Source organism: Cyanistes caeruleus, chromosome 9, assembly GCF_971803275.1.
Source record: "Cyanistes caeruleus chromosome 9, bCyaCae1.hap1.1, whole genome shotgun sequence".
NCBI classification, from domain to species: domain Eukaryota; kingdom Metazoa; phylum Chordata; class Aves; order Passeriformes; family Paridae; genus Cyanistes; species Cyanistes caeruleus.
Genome location: NC_141709.1, coordinates 34,698,981 through 34,713,404, shown reverse-complemented (window position 1 = coordinate 34,713,404; position 14,424 = coordinate 34,698,981). Strand labels below are relative to the sequence as shown.

The window sequence follows — 14,424 nt, the reverse complement described above, 5'->3', positions numbered from 1 at the left end:
GAAGTGCCAGCTTTGCTCTGTCATTGGATTGTCCCTGGAGTTGTATACTAGTGGTAGAGGATTGGTGTTGTTTTGGCTGTGGCTTCTATTTAGGAAAGACTAGGAGTTTCCTCTGGCTCCAATCAAACTTCTGTGTGGACAGGCATAAATAAAAAAGGAGACTTCTGTGACCAGACATTTTAAGAGGGTGCAGTCTAAGATATTTCTTTTTAGCTCTGAGTAAAGAAGAAAGCAGAGCAGGATATGAGGGTTTAGGGCCTAAGAGACCCCTTCACTGTGTGTTTCCTGAAATCTGCATAGGCTTTGTTAACAGTGGTTCCTAGTTTACGCAGTGCAAACACTTAGTGTTTTTGTTGGTGGCTTATTTTTTTCTTTGGGGTGGGGGGGTAGGGGGTGTTGTTTGTTTGTTTGTTTTTGTTTTATTGTGGTTTTTTTATGGGAATATTACAAAGAATAAATGGACTTTAAACTGACTGACTTAAAACATCTGGCTTCATTTCAAAATAGGTTTCATTCCAAATAGGTTTCATTCCAAATAGGCTATGGTCTCATAGGCCCTGAATGCAAGGCTGTGTTCTCAGAGCACATAGAGTTAGCTCTGAGTTCATCTATATGCACTTGCTTGTGGTTTTCTGCTATCTCTGTTGCCACTGTGGTTCCTGGGAATTGGGATTTGGGATTTCATGGGATTAAGAAATGTCATGGGATTAAGAAATATAGAAGTTCTGCATTTAGCCAGGTATCTGTTTCCTGTCTTATGCTACTGTACAATTAGAGCATAGCAATTAATTTAGGCACCACTAAATTATACTCTTAAATTCTTGTTCATTAAAATCCAGGAACACTTTTAACATTCTTCAGAACCTTTGTTCACAACCTTGACAGGTAGAAGGTTTTTAGAAAGTTCATAAACTTCTTGCTGATGAGTAATAACATTCTATAGTTTTCCAGCAGCATGGAAGGGTCACTTGAAGGTGAAATTTTTTCTCTCCTGCATAATGGATGAGATGAAACAGTGTATGTAATTACTGTAAACTTAACAGGCCATGTCCTGTATTTAGAAAGATAAAAAGTAAGACGCTGATGATTGGAAATCACATTATGTTTTTCAATAGCTTTTAGCTACATTTTGAAAAATATTACAGTTGTAATGCCAATAATTTACTTGAAATCCATAGTTAGAAACAACAGTTGTTAATCAGTGTTTTGGAATAACAGCCAATGGTCTTAATGGTAACTAAGAGGCCATTAGCTGTACACAGCTAATTTGTTGTGATTGTTTCTCAGACAGCATAAGGCTCTGTCCTCCTGTGTGACTTGTAATGGACTCTTTTGTCTCTAGACTCAGACAATTGATGTTTTGCTTATAACTTCTGGATTGCACATAACAGTTTCCTTGCATTCGCCCCAGCATTTACTACTTTACCTTTAAAAATGGAGTAAAGTTTTCTCCTTTTGCATTTTGGAAACTACATCCTATTACACAAATAGCATCAGAAGTGCCCTATGTCACAGGAGAAATACTATCGGAAATAGTACTAGACAAAAAGGCATGTGATAAGGAGAGCCAACCCATAACAGCCTGCAGTGAACAAAGCACATGCTTTCTGAATTCACATCCAGTGAGATACCCAGCTGGCAGTGTTCACTTCTGGGACAGCAGCAGGTCTACCAAGAGGGCTGGTATCAACTCCCATTTACAGAGAACAAGCCCCTGGCAGGGTAGGAACTAGGATGCTCGAGTTCCTACTCACTAGTCACATTCTAGCCACAGGAATTAGCAGTAGAATATCAGTCTACGTATGCCTTGATATTAAAAGAACCTCTCTAAGCTGTCAGCAGGAAAAGGTAATTATTCGTTTTGCCTTCCAGTAGTAATAGGTGAGCGCCACTTAGTTACAGCATGTGCAAGGAAGGTCACATAGTCGCAGGAAGGTGTCAGTCTGTCCTGGCATTGCAAAGACAAGTTGATTGTCTCTGCCTCTGAATAGCTAGCACTTAATGCAGGAAAGTTGCTGAGAAGAGAGTTGTCAAATACAAAATAGAACAAGATAGTTTCAGATCTGTAAGAGTGAAGGAAGAACTCAGGATGAGCAGAGTGAGATAAGGACATAAAGGGTAATAATGCCTGCAAAGTTAGCAAGAAAATGTCATGGAAATCAGGTAATGGCTTAGAAAGAGATGGATCTCTGAAGCAGTCATGAAGAAGGAGAAAGTAGAAGACAGGCTGGAACATGGCAATTTGATAAAGTTCACTGTAGTACCATTGATAAAAGTGGAATGGTAGAAATGACAAAGTCAAGGTTTGAAGAAATAAGAAAAAAATTCCTGCAGTATTCTGATATCCTAGTACTAGATTATGCTATGAGTGTCAACAAGGTTCTCAAGGTAAAATTGCTTAGAAGAGAACTGATAAAAAGCTTGTTTCTGGAATTGTATCTTATTGATTTTTTTTTTTTTTATAGGGCAATTGGCTATATAATGTCTACACTGTTCTACCCAATCGTCACCTTCTTACTCATTGCAATTTGTATTTCCTACTGGGCTGTGACGGCTGTGTATCCTTCTGTCTGTGTACCTATCTGAAGCAAGTCTTCTGGTCTGCAAGACTAGATGATTTTCTGCTATTTCACATTAATTAAAACAATATTAATAGGGTTGTTTGGTCACTTAGCACTTACACCTCTGATGCAGTCTTCCATACTGCACATCGACATGTGATCTACAGACTGATTTTATTTGAATTAAAAAAAACTGAACTAAAATTCAGGCCAAGGCAGGGGGATCATACAAAGCCTGTGTGCTGCATAAGGTTGACTCTAGGGGGTGAAAAGGGCTCTCAGAGAAGAGTGAATTTGGTCTTTGATGTGCTATGCGCTCCATAGGCCTGCTGTTAATGGTTTCTTAGTTAACTGGAGGTAGAGTGGGTTGTGTGTGTTTTGTTCAGAAAAACATGAGAAAAAAGTGAGAGAATATACAGTGCACGATCTTCTCTGAATTGCCTGACAGCAACCACTGTTTGTTCCTGAACAGCAAGCATTTGGTAAGGACTAAAAAAAAGGGAAAACTGCTATTTAAAATCCAGCTGTTTTTTCATAGGCAAAGAGGGTCAGTTGCTGCTTTTCAGGGCAGTGTTAATTCATCCTTATGCTCTGTATTTAATTTTGCAAAGTACAAGAACTACTGCATAGTCTGCCTTGTCAAAGATAGATGTGGAGGAGAGATGGGGACAATTTTCAAGGTTATGCCCCCTGCCTGTTCTGCTCAGGGGCTATTACAGCTCCAGGTATGAGTCTGCCTTATTTCTCTAGGTAATGAGAGTACTTGGTCTTGTCTGTCAGATCTTCAGATATGTCTCTTCAGATCAAAAGCAGGTTTTCTGTTATCTACGCAAGTTTTTTAGGGCTAGTAGTTACCCACTGCAGAATCCTAAGTTGCACAAAAACCACAGTTTTGTGATTCCTTCTTAAAATATTTCATTCAGTTTTCTGGCCACATCAGGAGAACCTGTGTACAAAGTAATGGCTAATCAAACACTGTGCAAGTATGCAAACCTGACCTGTGACCCGGAGGTAAGTGTGAAAAATATTTACCTATAGTGAGAGCTATACTAATTGCATTTTTTAATCACTGTTAAATGCACTTCTGGTAAAAATGTGCATGTTTTAAGTAATGAGACCTCATGTTAAACCTGATAATATTACCTAATATTCAGGTAACACTTTCTTATTTTTCAGACATAAACTAGTTTTTCTGCTAAACTGTTCTGTAAATGTGAACATTCTAATTTACAGGGTGAGAAAGGAAGAGAAAAAAAAAATATTGGGAAGATGTTCTTGAATTTGTGAGGAGTCTTTTTTTTGGTTTTCCAAAGGCAGTGGTAAATTTTGAAAGCTGCACCTCAGACTTGCTCAGGGACTAGCCATGATTTGAAGCTGAAGCTTAGCCACTTCTGCCACAATAATTATATTTATAAAGCTCCAGAAATATTTGTATTTTTTTTTAAATTTTGTCCTCAGACAAATTTTTTTTACTTGGCTATGGGTTTGAATTTAAGGATTCTTTAAAAAATAGAAATATTTATCAAATGTTATGCACCAGGGGAAAAGTAACCCTATGCACCAGCACAGACTGCAGGTGACCTGCTGGAGGGCAGCTCTTTGGAGAAGGACCTGGGAATCCTGGTGGGGATGACAAGCTGTCCCTGAGCCAGCAGTTTGTTCTGGCAGTCAAGAGGTGCTTCAGGAAGAGCATCTCTGCTCTTCTGAAGTGTGTGTCCAGCTCTGGATCCTCAGCACAGCAGGGACAGGAGCTCCTGAGCTGAGGAAGGGCCTGGAGCATCTCTGTGCCCAGGAGAGGCTGAGGGAGCTGGGGCTGCTCAGCCTGGAGAGGCGCCCCAGCTGAGAGGGGCTTCAGCCCTGGCTGTGCCTGGCTGTCCCTGGCTGTCCCTGGCTGTCCCTGGATGTCCCTCAGCCCTGGCTGTCCCTCTGTCCCTGGCTGTCCCTGGCTGTCCCTGGCTGTCCCTGTCTGCAGGGAGAGAGCAGAGCATGAACCAGGCTCTGCTCTGGGGGCCAGCAATGGGACAAGAGGCAATGAGCAGAAACCGATGCATTAAGTTTCATTGTATTGCAGTGGTGATGCACAAGCTGCTGATGTCTGAACACTACAAAAGAAAGGAATTAGAATTCATCTGGTTTCATTTCATGTCCAAACCAAGCAAATACGTGAAATAAACACTAGAAATAGGGAAAAGTAATTCAGTATAAAGATGACTCCTTTTTATAATAGTCTGATATACATAAGCTGTGACCACATCCACAGTTTGTATTACATTGTATAGCTCAGTTTTTCATTTAAACCATGGTGATTTTACCTGAACATCCAATTTGGCCTCTAGTTTTCAAGTATTTTTTTTTTCCTTAATTGAGCAGATTTTCTTTAATGAAGCATTTATATATCTTAAAAGTAGATTCCTGAAATTTAAATTCCATTTATTCGAGTTTCAGGGATGTGGTTAACAACCCTGTTTGCCAATACCTAGTTTAAACTTAAGTCTTTGCATGAGACTGAATAAGTCCTTGATATGAATCCTTAAATATGTAAACAGGTTGCGTAGTGTTGCAGTTTTGAATGAGCTAATGAAATATCAGGCAGAGTTACATTGTTTGTATTAACCTGCTAAATATCAGGGGCTATGTATATAGAATTCATTGCTTATGATTGTGTTATTTTTTCTTTCTGTTTAGACTTTTAACACAACCAATGTGACTAAATTGTGCCCAGGTGCTCAGTGTACTTTCGCTTTTTATGGAGGAGAAGGCCTGTACCATAAGTACATCTTCATCTTCCAGTTAGCCAATGCCTTTGTCTTTCTCTGGCTGGTGAACTTTGCAATTGCACTGGGTCAGTGTACCCTTGCTGGTGCCTTTGCCTCTTATTACTGGGCCTATCGAAAGCCAGCTGATATTCCACTGTGGCCACTCTTCTCTTCATTTGGACGAGCAATACGGTAAGTCTGGAAGGGAGCCTTGTCATGCGTCTGACAAGTGCTCTTTTTACAACTAAAGAAGCCAGTCTTAGAATATATAAGAAAATTATTAGTCAGCATTATAGTTTAATATTGGTGGCAGCTAAGTCCCCCTCAGCTGCCTGCTTGCTCCCCCATAGTGGGATGGAGGAGAGAATCTGAAGGGTAAAAATATGAAAACACATGGGCTGAGATGAAGGCAGTTTAATAGGTAAAAGAAAGCTGCATGCACAAGCAAAACAAGGAATTCATTCCCCATTTTCCACAGGCAGGCATGTGTTCAGCCATCCCCAGTACAGCACAGAATTTTCATGAATAGCAGTGTCTTGGAAAGACAAGCTCCAAAATTCCAAATGCTCCCCTCTTACCCCTCCTTCCACCAGCTGATACTGCTGAGCACGACACAGTATGGCATGAGGTATCCCTGGGATCATTTGACGTCAGCTATCCTGGCCATGTCCCCTCCCAGCTCTTCAGGTACCCCCAACCTGCTTACCAGTGCAGCGGGGTGAGGAGCGGAGCAGTCCATGGTGCTGTGCAAATGTTGCTCAACAGTGGCTAAAGCATGGGTGCATTATCATTACTATCCTGGACAAAAACCCAAAACATAGCACAGCACAAGCTACTATAAAAAAAACCACAGTCCATCCAGCCAGCACAATTGGGAAGATGTAGTTATTGGGGGAAGGCTGGATCCTGTAGCCTTACAGTACCAAGGCTGCTGCAGCTCCCTGCCCCTAGGTCCAACCAATTGTAATGCTGAGCAGGTACTCTTAGTAGACACACACATGAAATACATGTGTACAACAGATGTGTACACAGATTGAGAGACAGACACAGGACTCACAAACAGCACCAGCACCAATGGCTTCATCCTGTTCCTCTGGTGGATCAGGATGAAGGTCCATTAGTTTTGTGTAATTCCCACTAATGGACCTTCCTTCACTTCTGATTTTATTTGTATATACATACACATATGCATACTTATATCCATGTACATGGGCACACATGTGATGTAACAGTCGAATATTTTGTTTTTAGATACCATACAGGTTCACTGGCATTTGGAGCCTTAATTCTTGCGATTGTCCAACTTATTAGAGTAATACTGGAGTACCTGGATCACAAACTGAAAGGTGAGATTTATGAATCTGCCATAAGTTGTTAAGACCTTCCTTGCTAAATTACTTCTTTACTCTCCCAAGCTTCTTTTTTAGCAAGGAAAAGAGACTAATTCAACATTATCCATTGTAGTTTATTTTGAAGCCAGTAAATTTGTGTTCATTTACTCAAACTGAGTCTATGATCTTGGGAACCTAATGCAAAGTTTAGATGGGATATGAGTCTGGTCTGATTGAAAGCTAGTGAGTTAAATTTGGTTGAGAGAGAGAGTCCATACCTAGAAATAAAGAAATGTCACAATTTAAGATCTTCTGAAGACTGCTCATGAGTTCTCTGTATGATGTATTCTCTCCTGCTCTTTTCAGGTACTCAGAACTCCTTCACTAGATTCCTACTCTGCTGCCTCAAGTGCTGTTTCTGGTGTTTGGAAAAATTCTTAAAATTTATAAACAGAAATGCCTACATCATGGTATGTGCTGTATCTGCATATGGTCTTCCCTATCTAGGACACTGAAATATCCTAGATGCTAGTAGTTGATCAGAAGGCAGCAATACTTGAATCTGCTGAATAAATAATGTGATTTATGGGAGTTTTCAGTACATGCATGTGGTTCTACCATGAAAAAATAAGATTTTTTTTTTTTCTTCTCATTTGAGCCTCCTTTTTTTCTTGCCTTTTTCCATCACTCTAACTCCCAAAATAATTGGGAAGGGATGGAATAACTGGTTAACTGCCCCTGTAATTCAGTCATTGATATCCTGGTTTCAACAGAAAAATTAACTTATTTCATATTGAATGTTGATGACATTTCTCTTTGGAGGCAGTATTTGAATAAGGAGGTCAGAAGGGATGTGATAATTGTATTTCCACCTGGAAGTTAAAAGCACAAATTCTACTAGCAGCAGCATCAGCCATATTGCTCTCAAATAAGCCTTCTTAGCTTCCAGATACAAGAAGTTTGAAATCTTCACATAAATTAATATACACAGATTTCAGCCTAGGATGTTCTGGCTTGAAGCAGTTTCAGTGATTGAGTGGTACATTCACAGACTTCTTGTCTCAAAGGAGGTGGCTGTAGTGGTCCATTACAACCTGTGTTGATGTTTCAAATTATTGCCATCTTGAAGAAGAAGCATTTTGACAATCTTTTTTACATTTCATAAAATGTCTGAGCTGAGAGCTGTTCTAGTATATCTTACCGTGCTGGACACTATTCCAGGAAGATGTGGATTTGTCCCTGAATAACTTTAGCTACCTTACTTTATGCCAATTTCTTCTTCAGGGAATGCAACATCAGGTCCAAGGAGATAGATAACTGCAGGGGTCAGCTCACTTCAGCTCTACAAGTGCCTGTTCTTTTCCACTGACTATAAATCTAGTGTAGGTAACTAGCAAAGGGAGAATCCCTCAACAAGTACCTTTTTTGCTCTGCTTCGCAAACCAAGTACTGGGTCTACTGCCTGTGAGATCACAAGAGGTGGCATGCTCATTGCTAGGTGATTTGAAGGGGAAGGATGGATAATATTCTGTCGCAGCCTGATGGGAGGTGTTGAGAAATAGCAGGTGACAGAGGGAACTGATTTCTTTCCATCTGAGTTTCAAGGCCACATATTAGGGAGAGCTATGCATTACATGCAGATAGATCCTGGCATACGAGACGCTATCCTAATTATTTAAAATACTTAACAGCTACTATTATTTTGCAGATTGCCATATATGGTAAAAACTTCTGCACCTCAGCAAAGGAAGCATTCTTTTTGCTCATGCGGAATGTGGTGAGGTAAGGGACTATCTCCCTGTCCTTGGAAATGTTTGGAGTTCTGCTGTTGTACTCTGGGCACACTTCTTTCCTCTCCCATATCTCTTCCATATACTGAGTGCTGCTTCTGTCCTCAGACATGGCCCTCACTTCTTGCACTCAGTGTGTAACAGCAGGCTGGCCAGTACAGTAACCTATGCAGAGTTGATGTAATCTTATGGTTTTGTTGTGATTGGTTCTTTAAATTCCAAAATATCCAGTATATTGTAATAATGCCTCCAAGAAACAAGTGGAGGCCCTGAGAGGAGATCTGCAGATACATGGGAATGGGATGCTCATCATCTGCCATATATTTGTTTTTTGAACTTGGTGTGAGAATGGAAAAGCAGAAAAACTTAAGTCTTCAGATTCATTCAGAAATCTTATGAGGTGTCAGAGAGTGGAAGAAGACAGAATAATTTAATTTCAAAAAGATTGTCTTTAACATAACCTGATCTCCTCTGATGCCTGGAAATTTCCTGGCCCTTTTTTTCACTACCAAGTGTGTTGCCAAACTCCCCATTCTCATCAGTACTTCCCTCCATTGCTCCTGGCTCCTCCTTTGCTATTGTAAGATCAAAAAATCATGGGAGAATAACTTAGGAGCAAGCCATATTGATGTAATATCACACAATCTAATTACCAAGCAAGAGACACAGTAAAGCTGGTTAGGTGGTTTAAAGCATTAAGTGAAGGATTGGGAGGAGGAGAGAAATGGACGGGAAGGCTGAAAGAGGAAAGTGGAAATTATGCTTCTGAAAGAAGAGGAAAGAACTGGAGTTGGGAGATGAAATATCTTCACTGTGTTACCCTGCACTGATATCAGGACAGTGATGTCCATAGTGAGTAAAGGCTGTGCAACAGAGAGGAGAAGCTACCTTTATTTCCTTACAGAATATCATCTCTCTGCTCTTTATGATTTTGCTCTAAATCAGTAAGAACAGTTAAAAGCTAGACATATAATTCTGTTGTTTCAAATAAAGGTATTTTTATCTTGTGTATTTTGCTAAATCTGAATTCTGACAGGTTAATGATGATTTGTCTCTTTAGTAGTTCTTAACATTTATTTTTCACAGTAGTTAGGACTATATATACTATATCCATAATGGTAATATGGCCCTCAATGCTGTCAAGAGGTTGTCGATACAAAGTTCATTTTTCAGCCCATTATTTATCTGCAGTTTCTGATTCTACAGGCTGGCAGGACATTGAGCAGAAACTCCCTTCTGTGCTTCAATGAGAGCTGCAGATTTACTGTCAGCTTTTCTGTCTGTCGTCTTTCATCTGTGATTATCTTCCTGCTTTGAAGTCTCCTGCCTTCCATGTTGTACCATGATATCTTAAAATAGTAGATTTGGCATGTTATGGGATCATGAAAGATGGCCAGATAAGACCAAGTTGAAAGGAGGCCTACCAGCAATCTACATAAATGTTGCTTTTTGTTTTGATGTGTACTTCCCCTATTCTGGCTTGGCTTATCTGTTCCCCTAGAAGTAAGCCTGAAATAAAAATATTTTGAAGTTTTGGGTTGGCTGATTTTTTTTTTATACCAACTTGAGGAATAAACAGTCTTCATGTCAATCCTGTAGCAGCATTGCCACATTAAGGCCTTATTCAGCAAAGGCTCAGTGTTTTTTTGCCTCCTGAGATTAGGCTGTAGCAGCACCCATCTCAGCACTGCCTGTCTGTGGTGTTGTGTTGTCAGGTTGTAAAACCAGGAGAAGACAGCTTCTGGTCATATTTTGCAGTTATCCATAGATTTAAGGAGAAAGAATACAAATGTCTGGTTTGTGATGATTATGTATCATTTGTCCTTGGCTAAACAGGGTTGCAGTTCTGGACAAAGTTACAGACTTCCTTCTATTTCTGGGGAAAATCCTTGTTGCTGGTGGTGTGGGTAAGCCAGTTGTTTGTTTGTTTCTTTTTCTAAATTGTGTGCTCTATTTTCTGGTGCCCACAAGCACGCCTGCCATGTTCATATATGCTTAGTTAGCAGCTGGAGGTTCTCATTGGTCTGAGTATTCGGAAATCTCTTTCTGTGTTTCTAGGGTTTGCTAGATTGAACTAAAACCTTTTTTCTTTATTTTCTCCCTTTCTCCCACTTGCCCAGCACCTAGTTTGCCTTGGCAGCATCTTTTCTATAATTGCTTTTACAGCTTTTGCATGTGTGGCTTGTGCAAGGACTCCTGCAGCCATGCATCATAGTTGAATCAAACAAAATTCACATCCAATAAGTCAGCCACAGTCAGTTCTCCTTTTGTAAGAACTGAACAAAATTGAAAATGAGATTCACCTGTTAACAGACAACTGCCTACAAGCTGTGAAGGTACAGGTCTGCAGGAATGGACCTGAAGCTCTGCTGTGTTCAAGCTCATTACAGCTATAAGCTATAGTAAAATAAATAGAATATTTCTAGCATCCTTATAGGGTTTTCTTTGTTATCAGTAAATATCAAGGAGATTATTCATGGTTTGCTGTGACAAAAAAGTGTTTTTCTATTTTTTAAAGGAAGCACTTTCAGAAATACAAGTTGTCAGTATTTTGTCATCACTGTAGAATTACATTATTTATTTATTTTGCTGCTAAATTCAGTAGTCTTTCTGGGCCCATTAATATCTTTATGGTAATTTATTCATTTACATGTCTCTTCTGTTTGATGATTAGTATTGAAGAATGTATTGTTTACAGACTTTTATTGAAACCAGCCTTGGATCTGTTGTCTGTCTTATCCATTCTTTAGATCATGGGAAATCAGAGCTAGCATGGGAATCACTAATTGCCTGTGCTTCTTGCAGGTGTTCTTGCATTCTTTTTCTTCACACAGAGAATACCAGTCTTTGCACAGGAAGTGCCAATGCTAAATTACTACTGGGTACCATTGTTGGTAAGGCAACCATTTAATCTCCTGAATGCTTGGGGCATTGAGGAACTCGGAGTACTCAGAGCATGGTCTAGGAACAGCTTCTTTGGTCAGCATCCCAGCGTATCCCATCATAGTATCCACTCAAGTGAGGACTGAGCTGCTGTACTCCAGTCCTCGGGATCCTTCAGGCAGAAGTGGCACTGCAGTGACTCTGAGCCTTCAGAAAAATTAGGTTTTACATCTCAGACTTCCCAGACAGCAAGACACTGATGACACAGTATGTCTTCTAATGGAAAGGACTTGTAATGCATCTCTTTCTCCTTTTGTTGCCCCCTCCCCTTAAGCTTCAGAACATCTCTAGGCTGAGTGGTTCTTGAAGGATTTCAAAATACTCTTGACATATATTCTCCTCAGAAGTTGAAATAGTTCCAGTTTGGAACTATTTCAAGCTGGGAAACTAGAAGCTACTACTATGTTAGAATGCAGTATCTTGAACCTGTGATCCCTGTCCACAGCAGTAGTAAATACTGGTAGAAATACAGAGGTGACATTAAATTCTTCTAAATTTGATTAGCAGACTAGCCTTCTGACTTACATTAATACTACCACAGTGGTGCCAAAAGAAATTTGGGGGTTTATTGTGGTTTGTTTTTTGTAGACAGTCATCATTGGCTCCTACCTAGTTGCACACGGGTTCTTCAGCGTCTATGCAATGTGTGTCGACACACTTTTCCTCTGCTTTTGTAAGTACTACGTTTTCTTTCAGTAATACCTGCAAGTCATGGAAAGAGGAGTTGAAAATCACCTTATCCATTCTTACAGAATCTGGTGACATACTAGCAAACTGTATGAAAAATTAGCAGCTTCTTCTTTTCATATTGTCTCTGTGGTATAGTCTTCCGTGCTTTAGTATTCAAATTTAATTACTTTAAGAAGTGTAAGGTAGCTTTATGTTTTATGGAAATATCTGGCTTTTGTTTTTCAGCTGTTCTTAATTTCTTAATGTTCTTAATTTTCAACTGTCCTTAAATTTCATTAAGTTTGCTTCTTGGTGCTTTGTGAAGAGCTCTGTACAGTATTGATTTGCTTAAGTATTTTGACAACGGCAAATATATTATTTGGTATATAGATGGTACTTGCTTTTCAGTTTCATAATCCTGAACAAAGTATTATGCTGAATTACCTCAAAGATTCTATAAAATACCACTTGAAACTATCCCTTGGACTCCAAATGGCAAAAAATCATGGGCCTTGTCGAAGGGACTACTGTTCAGGCTGTACAGTCAGAGAATACTAAAATCACAAAAGAAATCTGTTGTTCTTAATTTAGAATGTGATTATAAGAAGCAGGCATCCTTATCATGTAGTACCTTCCATGTGCTGTATTTTTCTATAATGAAAGCTATTCTGGTAGGTCCAAGTAGAAGTTAGTTACATGGTAATGATTTTTCTTGCAATTTGCAATTTATTTGACGGTACTAAGGGAAATAGTCATAGGCTTTCATAAATACGCACTATAGGTTACTGAAGTGAGGTAAACATGGTAATACTGATTCTTTAAACACTCACTTTTATCTTGCTTCCCTAGAAACTAAGGTTAGCAGGGATTCTGAAAAACTGGGTTGCCAAAGAATCACAATAACAAGATCAGTTAGAAAACTCAAAATTACTATCTAGTTCAGAACTACATCCTATTTATCTCGTGTTATGCTTATGGTTCACACCATAAGAAAGTAAGCAAACGTGAACACAAGCAGACATAACACTAATAACAGTCAAAGAAATAAGCTAAGCCACAAATAAATTTCTGAATTATTACTGTTACATATTTATTTATTTATTTTGTTATTTAGAATGGACTATAGCACATTTGTTGGTGCACTCAAAACCAAATATATTTTCCTTTTAGTTTATTCCAGAGACACATGGTATATATTGCCATGGAGATACATTAAGATTTGCCTCCTCTAGCTTCTTTGGCCACTTCTTACAGCTCAGGCTCTCATCTTGGCTCTGGAGGTCCAGCTGTCTGCCTCTGCAGGGTTGCAGTTTCAGTGACACTCACTCACGACTGCCCATTGGCATGTAACTGTTCATTGGTCTGTCACTGCTGCATGGCACCAACTGAGCTGAACCCTGACTAGTGATTTAGTCATCACCTTCCATAGGAAAAAAACTAATGTCTGCCTTGTTGTTTTAAATTCATATTCTGTTCTGCCTCCCATTAAGAAAAGAACAATAGATCAGATAGAATATTATTACTTCACGGCAACAGGTTTTCAAGTGAACTTTATCTTAGGCAGTGAAAAATGGTCCAGTTTTAGAAAGTGCTTAACTCCATGGCTCTCTTCGTGACATATTTTCTAGCAAGAGGCTTCCAAAATGCCAGGGTTCAGTGAAGGAATGAGAATTCCTGAAAATTTCCACCTATACTGCCAAACCAAAGATCTGGACAATAAAATGGATGTATTGCTATCATTAAAAAATGGCAAGATGTTTGTGTCTCTCCTTCATGTAAAACCTCTTTTGGTCTAAGAAAATAGAAATTTTATAATGTCTTTCGCCAGCTTAATAATAAAGCTAAATCACCTTGATTTTCTTTTAATGTTGGGTGTTTTGCTCCCTCCTTTTTTCAGTTCTGTTTGTGTGTCTGTGTGTGTGATTGTTTCCTTTTCTGACTGGTTTTGCTGTGTAAATTCAGGTGAAGACCTGGAAAGGAATGATGGATCTACAGCAAAACCCTACTTCATGTCAGCTAGCCTCCACCGAATTCTAGGAAAGAAGAAGCTAAGCCCTAAGAAGGCAGTGGGATAATGAACACTAAATCTCAACATCAAAAAGTGTCACTTTTAAGCAAAACATGTATAAAGTAGGCAAAAGTAAAAACTGTAAATGATGCTTCTGGTTAATGGGTGATTCTTTTCTCCTTTTGGGAAAAAAAAAAAGCAACATTGGTAACATTTAACTAGTTTAAATGCTTAAACTAACAGCTGTGAAAACAAGGCCACATTTTAGTTTATAGAGTGCCTATGAAAAGGAAAATGTAAATTTGAAACTTTTATAAGTGTATAATGATGTTTTAATAACTTTTGTAATACAAGTTGCTACGTTAG

At 39.2% G+C, this 14,424-nt stretch overlaps 1 protein-coding gene across 4 annotated transcripts in view; it reads left to right on the top strand.

Moving 5' to 3' along the window:
- SLC44A5 (solute carrier family 44 member 5) overlaps positions 1 to 14,208 on the top strand; it is a 63,621-nt gene extending 49,413 nt beyond the window's left edge. For 2 of the 4 annotated variants that reach the window (XM_023932222.2, XM_023932221.2), the window contains 10 exons: positions 2,466 to 2,558; positions 3,485 to 3,572; positions 5,247 to 5,509; positions 6,569 to 6,663; positions 7,015 to 7,118; positions 8,357 to 8,430; positions 10,275 to 10,345; positions 11,244 to 11,332; positions 11,970 to 12,054; positions 14,013 to 14,208. In XM_023932222.2, coding sequence (XP_023787990.1) covers positions 2,466 to 2,558; positions 3,485 to 3,572; positions 5,247 to 5,509; positions 6,569 to 6,663; positions 7,015 to 7,118; positions 8,357 to 8,430; positions 10,275 to 10,345; positions 11,244 to 11,332; positions 11,970 to 12,054; positions 14,013 to 14,125 — 1,075 coding nt within the window. In that variant the 3' untranslated portion in view covers positions 14,126 to 14,208. Of the gene's footprint in view, positions 1 to 2,465; positions 2,559 to 3,484; positions 3,573 to 5,246; positions 5,510 to 6,568; positions 6,664 to 7,014; positions 7,119 to 8,356; positions 8,431 to 9,644; positions 9,973 to 10,274; positions 10,346 to 11,243; positions 11,333 to 11,969; positions 12,055 to 14,012 lie in introns of those variants that run through there. The other 2 variants (XM_086841976.1, XM_023932223.2) reach the window with 1 other exon arrangement.
- Positions 14,209 to 14,424: the final 216 nt, after the last annotated feature.